This window comes from Pelodiscus sinensis, chromosome 31 (assembly GCF_052426305.1).
Source record: "Pelodiscus sinensis isolate ZL-2025 chromosome 31, ASM5242630v1, whole genome shotgun sequence".
NCBI classification, from domain to species: domain Eukaryota; kingdom Metazoa; phylum Chordata; order Testudines; family Trionychidae; genus Pelodiscus; species Pelodiscus sinensis.
In genome coordinates this window covers 17,137,886-17,150,062 of record NC_143082.1, presented here as the reverse complement: position 1 = coordinate 17,150,062, position 12,177 = coordinate 17,137,886, and the positions used below count along the sequence as shown (strand labels likewise).

The 12,177-nt window shown below is 49.9% G+C and overlaps 1 protein-coding gene across 2 annotated transcripts in view; it reads left to right on the top strand.

The window, feature by feature from the left end:
* Positions 1-10,523: 10,523 nt before the first annotated feature.
* Positions 10,524-12,177, top strand: part of TNS2 (tensin 2) — a 58,953-nt gene continuing 57,299 nt past the window's right edge. For both annotated transcript variants that reach the window (XM_075915901.2, XM_075915899.2), the window contains exon 1: positions 10,524-10,679. In XM_075915901.2, coding sequence (XP_075772016.2) covers positions 10,584-10,679 — 96 coding nt within the window. In that variant the 5' untranslated portion in view covers positions 10,524-10,583. The remainder of the gene's footprint in view (positions 10,680-12,177) is intronic.

The window sequence follows — 12,177 nt, the reverse complement described above, 5'->3', positions numbered from 1 at the left end:
AAACCCAATTCTTTCCGCCTTCCTTCATAGGTCATGTTCTCTAGACCTTTAATTATTCTCGTTGCTCTTCTCTGTACCCTTTCCAATTTCTCCACATCTTTCTTGAAATGTGGTGCCCAGAACTGGACACGATACTCCAACTGAGGCCTAACCAGCACTGAGTAGAGCGGAAGAATGACTTCTTGTGTCTTGCTCTCAACACAGACCGAGAGGGGACATAATAGTGGTTTTCAGGTATCTAAAAGGGTGTCACAAGGAAAAGGGAGAAAAATTGTTCTCCTTGGCCTCTCAGGATAGGACAAGAAGAAATGGGCTTAAATTGCAGCAAGGGAGGTTTAGGTTGGATAGTAGGAAAAACTTCCTGTCAGGGTGGTAAAAGACCGGGATAAATTGCCTAGGGAGGTTGTGGAATCTCTGTGGCTGGAGATATTTAAGAGCAGGTTGGACAGACACCCGTCAGGGATGATCTTGATGGTGCTTGGTCCTGCCTTGAGTGCAGCGGACTGGATCTGATGACCTCTCGAGGTCCCTGCCAGTTCTAGTATCCTATGATTCGTAACCCTGGGTGTTCCTCATCACCTCCTTTATCCAGCAAGGTGATTTAGCATGGATTGTCTCTCTCAGTGCCTGACTGCTACTGGCATGTCTGGTGCTCTCAGAACTAAGTGAGAAAGCTACTCAGGCCATAGATTGCAGGAGAGTTGCAGATGCAGCATTGCCAATGCTCTAGACTCCAAGCCACTGCTGGCCTCTTGGTATGGGCTAGATGTCCTGGACCGGTGCTGGGCAGAGGGGATGGAAGAAGGGGGCCGCGGATGGAATAGTGAACAGTGCTGCTGCTCCAGTCAACCCCCTGCCTTGCAAACATGCACCTGACCAGAAGGGTTTGGGCAGTGGGGATCTGTAGCCAGCCCAGCTCAGCCCTTCTATTAACAGTAGAGTGGTGCCCAGGTGAGATCAGGGCATAAATGCAGGGGAGCCAGGTTCTGCTCCTAGAAGGTCCTACATGCTAAATTGTGGCAACAAAGGGAGCATGCTCCTGCTGACCACATTTATCCTCATTCTCTTGGATGCCCCAGACTCTAGGCTCCCCAGACAGGGGCTGTCTTGTTTGCACAGGAATGAGCCCTAGGGCCATAGTACTAGGAATAATAACTAGTAAGCTTGTTAACACAGCGTTAGCTGTGGGCAAGTTTTTCTGTGCCTCAGTTTCCCCTCCCACCATGGCTCTGTTTAGATGGTGAGCTCCATTTTTTAGTTGTGTGTACAGTGCCAAGCATAGCAAGGGTGCTGGGATATCACTAGGGTTTATAGGTGCTACTGCGGTGCAAATAATATTTGAGGCTTGTTTTATCACTGGGAGGTTGAACAACAGCTGAGGCACATCGGAATTGAATGTAGGTATCCTGAGTCACAGCCAGTGTCTTAACCACAGTGTTATCCCCCGCCTCCTTGCTTTCCCTTGGCTGCTCACTGCTCCCTTTACATTGGAACTCAAACACGCCTGTGAGAACCAATTCCATGCTCCCCCAGCCCACCCCAGATGTTGAAAGCCCTTCTTTGTGCTGCTGTGACTCACATCTGTGTACACATTTGCAGCCACATTTCTGCAAGCACAGGATGTGACGATTTGAGGTGCTCTCCTGCGGTGTCTGTGTTGGCAGCTGTTGCCCTTGCCTTTAAAGATGGCTGCGAAGAAAGAAAATGGCTTTTTTGCTGCTGCCTTGAGGTATCTTGGGATAGCACCGAGAAGTCCTGCCCAAGATCCCGACTCCATTGTACAAGGCACTGCACAAGCAATGGCCTCATCTGCATCCAGGGAAAGGGGAGTTTATTAGAACCCTAGTACAGTATAGCCAGGGCAAGTCGCTGCTTTGATTAGAGCCAGGTCATTTTTCAGCCCAACTTCCCCTCCCCCTAAAAAATGAAGATTTGGGTCGACTGAATGTTCTGCAAATGTGTGTCTGTTTCAACGCCTTATTTCAGTAAAAAAAGAAAAAATGTGTGGGGTCGATAGCATTAACCTATAAGCTTTTGCTTATTGGTCAATTGGTTAATCAACTACTCTATTACATCCCTAGTCCTTACCCCTATGCAGAATACGCGTTCTTGTAGGGCACCTGAACATCTGAGATACTGCTGGGTCTTAATGGCCATCCACCTGCCTCTTCCTATCCCTGCTCTGTGGATCCTCTGGAGAGGATCTAGTTACTTTAAAAGTGACAAAACCTGCCAGGCTATTAGCAGATGCTGAACCAGTGAAAAGCCATTCAAGTGGGAATGAAGCCATTTCACAGTCCTGGTCTGTATTGTCAATTTCATCTCTGTATCCCTTCCTTTTCTCTTCCCTCTTCAGCATCTGAGGAGGTGAGTTGTAGCTCACAAATGTTTATTCCTTAATACCCTAACAAATGTATTGGTCTCTAAAGTGCCACCAGACTCCTTCTTGAATGTACTGAGTTAGTGGACAGTACCTAAATTTAAAATTTGCTTTAAATGGTTACATGAGTGTGTTGCTGAAGATTATAAAATCACATCTCTACAAAATCCTCATCCCCTGTCTCTCCGGGCTGCCATCGGGCAATGGGGCACCAGTTTAATAGTACTGCATAGGGCCCCCTAAATCCTAAGGGTGGCCCTGGAGCAACCCTAGGGTGAGAACAGCACAGGGGTGATGTTCAGTGTAAGGATGGCAGGGCTACACGTGGTTAGAAACAGGAGGGCAAATTTTTTAGAGATGACAACTATTTCCTATCCAAGATGAGAAACTGGATTATTCACTCAATGGCAATTTTCATGGGAAATGGCTGCTTGCCTCAAACTGTCGCTATCAGGCCAAAAAACTGAAAATTTTTCATCCAAAAGCAAGGTTGGTTGGTTTGTTTAAAAAAAAAAATGGAAACCTGTCTTCTGAAAATGCCCACCAAAGTGACCAATAAGTGGTTTTCTTTGCAAATTTGTTACTGGGAGCAGGGCAATGCTTTTCAGCTGGTGCTGGTGGCTTGCTTCAGCTGCAGCACTGGGCAGAGGGGCACTGAGAGCCGGTGACCTTGATAGAGAAAGCACATTCCAGACTTAGCCATCAGAAGCATTCTCTTGCAAGTGCAATCTTTGGGAAGGGTTGACCATATTGGCCTCCTCGCATAAAGCCAGGGCTGGCACATGGGAGAAGTGTCACCAGGATCTAGGCACGTGACTTTCCCCGCACCCTGGGAGGATCTGGCACTAGTAGAAATTTACTCCTGCAGCCACCAGAGACCAGATGGATGGACAAATCAGACACAATAGATTACAAAAGGGGCAGCTCCATCCCGGCCATCTAGCAAGGGAGGCTGATGCCAGACTGGGTCAGACCAATGATCCATCCAGCCCAATAACCAGTCACTGACAGAGCCAGAGCATCTCGGTCAGTGCCAGAGCATCTCGGAGTATGTAGAACAGCACAATTTGGCAGGGATCCATTCTGTCTACTTCTCCCGGCTTCTGTCAATCAGGGGATTAGGATCCGGATCCCAGTGGCCCATGGAGAGGGGCTCCCAAGCCAGCAGTGATAGTAAGTGCCAAACTGAGCTAATCCTTGCTTGATGGGGAAGAGTTCCCCAGTGGTTAGCAGCTTAATACACCTGAGTTCAGTTCCTTGTTTTATCTTCTATGCCCACCCACAAGTCAGTCAGCCTCTCCGTGCCTTGGTTTCTCATCACTATGAGAGGAATAATAGCCCTGCCTTGCCCCACATGGGAGAGGGAGTTTGTGAGGACATGACAAGGTGCCCTGAGAGCTGTTGAGGGGGCTGTTCTGCAGGGATCCTCCTACCCTGCAGGAAGAGGGGTAAGTAAGCGTATCCCCCAATGTTGCCTCGCTGCAGCAGGGCTTGGGATGTGTTCAGGAGGCCCTTGGCCATGGCGGGACTAAAACTCCCCTTTTAGCTGTGGACAATCCCAAGAAGAGCTTCACTCTCCTCCCCGGATCTGCCCTTTCTCTGTCCTGGCAAATGCTGCTCTGGAAATGTCAAATCTGGGGAGGGAAGCAGAGTTTGTTTATGAGACTAAATAAATTCATGGAGGAAAAATCCATTGATGGCTTCTAGCCAGGCTGGGCTGATGTCTCTAGCCTCTGTTTGTCGTTTCCTCTGGGGCACCTGGCATTGGCCACTGTTGGAAGACAAGACACTGGCCTAAGTGGGACATAGGTCTGACGCCGTCTGGCTGTTATAGAATCATAGAATACTAGGACTGGAAGGGACCTCGAGAGGTCATCGAGTCCAGCCCCCCGCCCTCAAGGCAGGACCCAGCACCGTCTAGACCATCCCTGATAGACATTTATCTAACCTACTCTTAAATATCTCCACAGATGGGGATTCCACAACCTCCCTGGGCAACTTATTCCAGTGTTTGACTACCCTGACAGTTAGGAACTTTTTCCTAATGTTCAACCTAAACTTCCCTTGCTGCAGTTTAAGCCCATTGCTGCTTGTTCTATCCTCGGAGGCCAAGATGAACAAGTTTTCTCCCTCCTCCTTATGACACCCTTTTAGATACCTGAAAACTGTTCTCATGTTCCCTCTCTAAACCCTTTTCTACACTAAAACCCAATTCTTTTAGCCTTCCTTCACAGGTCATGTTCTCTAGACTTTTAATCATTCTTGTTGCTCTTCTCTGGACCCTTTCCAATTTCTCCACATCTTTCTTGAAATGCGATGCCCAGAACTGGGCACAATACTCCAACTGAGGCCTAATCAGCACAGCGTAGAGCAGAAGAATGACTTCTCATGTCTTGCTCACAACACACCTGTTAATGCATCCCAGAATCACGTTTGCTTTTTTTGCAACAGCATCACACTGCTGACTCATATTTAGCTTGTGGTCCACTATAACCCCTAATTCCCTTTCTGTTGTACTCCTTCCTAGACAGTCGCTTCCCTTTCTGTATGTGTGAAACTGATTGTTCCTTCCTAAGTTGAGTACTTTGCATTTGTCTTTATTAAACTTCATCCTGTTTACCTCAGACCATTTTTCCAATTTGTCCAGATCATTTTGAATTATGACCCTTTCCTCCAGAGCAGTCGCAATCCATTCCAGCTTGGTATCATCTTCAAACTTAATAAGCGTACTTTCTATGCCAATATGTAAATCCTTGATGAAGATATTGAACAGAGCCGGTCCCAAAACAGACCCCTGCGGAACTCCACTTGTTATATCTTTCCAGCAGGATTGTGAACCATTAATAACTACTCTCTGAGTATGGTTATCCAGCCAGTTATTCACCCACCTTATAGTAACCCCATCTAAGTTGTGTTTGCCTAGTTTATTGATAAGAATATCATGCGAGACCGTAACAAAAGCCGTACTAAAGTCTAGGTATACCACATCTACCGCTTCTCCCTTGTTATCCTATCAGAGAATGCTATCAGATTGGTTTGACGTGATTTGTTCTTTACAAATCCATGCTGGCTGTTCCCTATCACCTTGCCACCTTCCAAGTGTTTACCGATGATTTCCGTAATTACTTGCTCCATTATCTTCCCTGGCACAGACGTTAAACTAACTGGTCTGTAGTTTCCTGGGTTGTTCTTGTTTCCCTTTTTATAGATGGGGACTGTATTTGCCCTTTTCCAGTCTTCTGTCTTCTATGATTTTCCAAAGATGATAGCTAGAGGCTCAGATACCTCCTCTATCAGCTCCTTAAGTATTCTAGGATGCATTTCATCAGGCCCTGGTGACTTGCAGGCATCTAACTTTTCTAGGTGATTTTTAGCTTGTTCTTTTTTTAATTTTATCTTCTAAACCAACCCTCATCTTCTCATGAGACTCCTGCGAAAAAACGAAGGGGACAGGCAAGGGAGTGAGGAAGATGGCCATTGGCTGGTTCAGAGCTTCTGCTGCAGAGACATTAAATTCCAGCCCTTTGTTATTTTCGAAAACCATGAAAGGAACGTGGGGGACGGGGAAAGAGGTTAGAGGATTCCATGGAGAGCTTAAAAGGGCTTTTTCTGACATTGATTTCAGCTGATCTCTGTTAATCTTGCCTGTTCCTGAAGAGGGAGCAGCTGATGAAATCCAGGTACAAGATGCAGAAGGGATTCCACAGTGTGCTGGGGCCTCTGGCGATACGCTCCCGCCATTCCAGCTGAGACGCTGGAACAGCCCTCTGGCTGGGAGCCGGGCTCAAGCTGCCAGCCTCGATTACTAACAGCACCAGGAGTTTTGGCCCAAGCTGACAGGCTAGGCCACTGAAGCTACATTTGTGGCCCACAGGCCCAGCCACAAGAATGTGCCAAAGGGCCACATGTTCCCAGGGCAGGTCTGGTCCTGCCCTGCTCCAGCAGGGCGTGAGGTCACAGCCGAAGAGATAGGGCCACTGCCTTCATACTATGATGCAGATGGATGAGGCCGATTCCAGCTGGGAAGTCAGTCACGGTGTCAGAAGAGAAGGAAGAAATCATCAGGTTCCATGGGCTGTCAGTGAAACCCCCTTTGGGGAGGCCAGTCCCCCACAGCTGCTGGAGCCCTGAGCAATCCCCATGTGGACGCAGTGGAGAGGGTCCAGCAGAGGGCAACCAAAATGATTAGGAGGCTGGAGCATATGACCTACGAGGAGAGGCTGAGGGAGTTGGGTCTGTTTAGTCTGCAGAGTGAGGGGGGATTTGATAGCAGCCTTCAACTTCCTGAAGGGAAGTTCCGAAGAGGATGGAGAGAGGCTGTTCTCAGTAGTGACAGATGACAGAACAAGGAGCAATGGTCTCAAGTTGCAATAGGAGAGGTCCAGGTTGGATCTTAGGAAAAACTATTTCACTGGAGAGTGGTGAAGCACTGGAATGGGTTCCCTAGGGAAGTAGGGGAGTCTCTATCCCTAGGTGTTTAAGTCTCGGCTTGACAAAGCCCTGGCTGGGTTGATTTAGTTGGGATTGGTCCTGCCTAGAGAAGGGGGCTGGACTTGATGACCTTCTGAGGTCTCTTCCAGCTCTATGGTTCTATGATTCTATGATTCTATACCTGGAGGAGCCTCCACCAGCCCCCCAAATGCTGGGCTGGACCCAGTGCCAGGCTGAGCAACTAGCCTCCATGTGCTGAATTGACCCCAGCACAGCCCTTTTCCACTAGTAGGCCTCAATCCTGGCCAGCTTCAGGTAGAAAAGGGAGTGGGGCTTCAGGGGGGCAACCTGTGTGGGGCCACAGCTGGCCTGAGACCCAGCGCCCCTAGCAGGTTCTGATGCTGCAGTCACCACCCTGGTCATCACCATCACGGTGTAGCTGACCTGACCACATCTTAGACCAGATGGGAAGGCTGGACACTGCCTGCAGCTACCCAGGATTCCAGCCATGACACTGCCCAATGGATCCATGACATCACCTGGCTCTGTGGATGATCTCACTGCAGGGACAGACTCCCATGCACCACCAGCTCCCCATCAAGGCTCTATTAACCAGGTCCTGTGATTCAGGGCCTGCTCCCTACCTGCACAATTCCAGCTGCCAAGAGCAGGCCTGGCCAGGTCTGCAGAGCATGATTCCCAACATGTGGGGGCTAAGGAAGGGTCTAACACAAGCCGGGGTCCAAAGCCTCAGAGAGGTGAAGCAGATGGCAAGGACGAATCAGGCATTTAAAAATGCAAGTGGTTTGTTTTGAAACAGCCTCCGTATCCCGCAGCCAAGAAATGTGTGCTATTTTTAAGACTCAACTCTGGATGACTTTGAACCTAACCTTTTCCACCCAACCATGCAGGCTCCTGGCCACTCCCTGCCTGCCTCAGCCCTGGGCTTGGAGTAATTCAACTGTCCCCAAACGGGCACACTGTGTCACCTTGTTTTGCTGGGATTGATCTCCCCAGCTCCCGGACCCCCTCTGCTTCAATGAAACTAAGAAGACAGCAGCTGGAATTCAAGGATGGTTTCCCATCCATATTAGCAGCCTCTGCCCAGCCAACCATGGCTCCCGGAAAGGAACAGGGAGACACTTTGCCTGCCGGCCACATTCAGCTTTGGACAGAGTCATGCTACCCGCACAAATTCCTCTATCCCTTCCGTACTTTGGGGACACACATCTTTACCCAATACCTAGGGCTCAAGGTGCAAGCAACTCTGTTAATTTAAACACTCACATTTACCCAATTCCTACGGCTCAGGGCATAACTTCCTATGGGTTTGCAGGATCTTTTGCCACTGAAAGAGCCTCACACAGTAATATTCTTATTCTCTAGTTCTTGACAATTCCCAATCAAGCAGAATACACATGCTAAGCATACAATGTCATGCTCACCAACCCTGATAAAGGCAGGCAGACTTTCCCTGTTGGCCAGATAAGGTCCGTCTCTCTGGATCTTAGCTGCTGCACCTCATGGTTGTGCAGAGGAGTTCTGACAGCTTTGGTATTAGGCTGTATCTTGGAGGTGAGTTCTTCTTCCAGGTCTTCCCTCCTTTTCCTTGGTGTTCCTTTCCTCCTTCCCTTTTTTCGTCTTTTCTTCTTGCTGGTCTCCTTCTTGTGCCCCAGTTTATATAGTGAAACTTGAGTGCTGCTTAGCTATCCCTTAACCAATTATTTTAGTATAATTTAACTAATCAATCATAACATACTGTAACAGAATTATCTAACCAATCATACTCCACCACCTTAGTTGATTTACATCTAGCAAAATTAATTTATACAGAAGACAGAAACAGTTACAAACCAGACAGAGATCACACAGACTAACAATAGGAAAGGGAGGACAATAATCATAGACTGCAGATTCCACAACCTCAACTACTGGTAAACAGGAGCTTCAGGGGGTAGCCGAGTTAGTCTGTTACAGAAAAAAACAACAAATGCTCTGGTAGCACTTTCCAGACTAAGAAAACATGTCGATGGGCTCATGAGCTTTCGTGGGCGCAGCCCACTTCTCCAGATGACCGGTAAATAGTTTCTTGCCAGGCAAAATGCTGTTAATTAAGTTTTCTCTATCCATCTTGAGAACTGGTTTTTATCTGGTGACAGTTGGGGCCATTAGGTCAGGGTCTCCTTCTCACAGCCTAGTGTGACACTATTTTAATGCAATTTTGATGGAATGTGAGGATGTGACTCCAGGATTACTGCTCATGGCTGCTGCTCTTCAGTCTGGCTGCAGAGGAAGGCTTTAGTTTAGGCTACAGAAAAGCCATATTGTTACACTGGCACTGCACATCTCACAGTCTGGCCAGGCAAGACCAAGAAAGGGCCATGGGGCCAGGAGAGGCCTGGGAGAGGTTCATGCCTTGCCCCATCAGTGTGGTGGCCAAACTGATTGTCCCTCCAGAGCCTCAGCCATGAGGCTGCTGCCTAGTGCTGCGTGCATCCCCTCTAGCAATGTGCAATGTGCTTCCTCCCCACCTCCACTGTGACCCTGCCCCGTAACAGCTGCGCTGCTTAGTGGGACTCAGCTTCTTCCCAGCCTCAGGAAGGAATCTGGCACCTGCTCCAGATCGCCACCTTGCATCAGTTCTGACCCACTGAGCACTAGGGTGGGATTGGGAAGCTGGGATCCTGGGTGCTACAAGGGGGGCAGCAGTGCCTGCTGCTAGGGGAGTAGCTCCCAGTCCCACCCCTTCCGCTGACAAGAGACTAAATCCAGCTTCCTCTCAGCCCTGGCTCCAGGCTCCAGGTACTTGTGCAGGTCAGCAGGGCCTGCCGGTGTTACAGCAGCCAGAGGATGGGATGGAGGGTCGGTTCCAAGTGCCAGACCAGGACTCTTCTGCCACTGGAAGGCCTCAGACGAGCCCCGTCCCCTCTGCCACCCCCACTGAAGGGCTCTGCAGATGGAAAGCTCCATCAGCCTGTGGCATCACCATCAGTTAATGCAGCACGTGGATGGCAGAGGCTCCTACCCACACTTATGACCTTGTGGGGTAGGGCACTAAGCCAGGGAGCTGCTGCTAGTCCCCTCTGGCTGGCTCTCTTGGACCTCCACCCATGTCTGCACAGCTTGTTTGGTGGCACAGGGGTGAGGCAGGTACCTCAGCAGCCTGGGTTCGCCATTTCTCTCCTTATCTGATCTGATTCCTTGCCAAGTGGCTGGCCTGGATACGAGGGAAAGCAAAGTCATTCCTCCTGCGAGCCGAGCTGAGGGGGGCTATCTGGGGGCTTGTAGACCCTGAGCCGGAAGTCTGGAAGGAAATAGACACACACACACAGACCTGTATCCACAACACATGGATCTATTTGCTCGGGAGGGGTTTCAGAGCAGGAATATGTTTCCAATTATCTTCTTCCACTGCTTGGCCTCATGCACTCTAAGTAAGTCCCCTTCACCCTTTAAATCCACCCCCACCTCTGCCATCCCTGTTATTAGCCCCAAAGGTTATGACTCCTTCCCCAGCAGCCCCTGGCTGCACCTCGGAGGTCTCCTATCTCCATCTGTTTACAGCCCCTAACAGTGTGAGATTGCAGCTCACGCTGGCACTAGCTAACTTTGCTTTGGCATGGAGCGAATATTATTAAGAGACTGTGTGAGACAGAGCGGGGGGGGGGAGGGGGGAGCAGGACAGGAGGTGGAGTTTTCAAGGCAGTTTCAAAGAGCCAGAGGGAAAAAACAGCAGCGTAGAGGAAAAGCCGGAGGGAGCCGCAGGGACCTCATGGGCTGGGGTACTGGCTCCGAATGCTGGGGACACGTCTGCTGTCAGTCTCCCTGGCAGAGCAAAGGCAGCAGAACAAGAATGCAACTGACTAAGGTGTGTTACCGAAATCTGCGCAGCCTGGAGAAGTGAGGGGAGGGGAGGGGAGCAGGGCTGATCAGATCATGTGACAATCAGCTGCAGGAGGGAGGAAGCACTGCGGGATTGGGGGGCAGACATGTATGAGGCTGTGGGCGGTTTTGCTGCCTGGGAAGGATCTGTTGTTTTGCAAAAGGCGACATGGTCTAGAGAGTTAAAGAGGGGAAACAGGAGCTGGGAACTTCCTGGATTGGCCTTCAATTCCAATGCAAGTCAGTTCTCCTTGCAGCACCTGGCCCCTCATCTGCATGGTGGGGGTCCCAGCTCAGAACCCTCCCCGACAAAAGGGGACATGAAAATTATCCTAATGGAGTAGAGCAGGCCCAGCCAGCAGGAGTGTCACTTCCTAATATGGACAATTATGCAATAACGATTGCATTAGGGAAGAGACTTCCTGATACCTTCTCCCCCCCCCCCCCCCGCGATTGGTATGTACGCTGAATTAAATCCCCGGATTTTCACCCCTTCTAATAACAAACACCAAACAGAATGGTACATGGTCCCCCTGCAAACAGCCAATCCCTTGTTTAACCCTAAGCCACATCATGAGGTGGTGAGTTCCACAGGCGAAGTGCGAAGGGTGTTCATAGAGGAGAGGACCACGCTTTCCTGCAGTCTCCCAGGCTACCAAAGGGGTTTGAGCCCCCCCCATAGACCATGCCATGGAGTGAAGAGGCAGCTGTGTCAGGGCTCCCCATTTCACCTGGCATGATGGGTTTAAGTGCCAAGCTGCACCAGGGAGGTGAGCGTTGCTGAGCTGGGGACTTTTCCAGCTGGGAAAATAAAGCCCCTTTCTGTGCTGTTTGCATGTTCTCCAGAGAAGGGGCCTGACCAGAGTTTGTGTTCCTCTGCTGCATATTTTAATCCCGCCCCAGGCTGGGAGCTCTTCCTTTCTCCCAGCCTCTTTCACAGGCCTTCTTGGCGCCTTCTGATTCCAAGGACGTTCTTTACATTTTTTGAGGTTAAAACCTGATTTGAGGGATTTTGTGTATGTGTATTTGGCTGGAGCCAGGGGAGTGGAGTGGGTGAGAGCTGGTCAGGGACCCGCACAGATGTCTAATCCATGATTGGGGGGGCAGTGTGTGAGGGTTTCTGCTGACGGAGGGGGTTAGGAGAAGGAGCATGGAGGGATTTGGGGACTCCCAGGCAGAGCAAGTAGCTACTGGGAATCTACTTTGCTGGCATGAAGCTACTGGAATTTGGTGGGACCAGATGATGCAATGCACAGGCCAGAACTGCCCCCCACCCCCAGAGATGACAGCAAAGCAGCATGGTCTAGAAAAAGGAGGTGTGTGATGTGTTTGCTAGAGCATTTACACTGGGTCAAAACCCCCTGAGTTCTCCTCCAAGCTTTGCCCCAGATCAGTTGCTTCTCTGTTTCCCCTCCCCTCTCTCTGGCTGCGTGGCTTGTAAACTCTTTGGGGGTAAGCTCTGTCTCGTGGGCCAGGAGGTCATG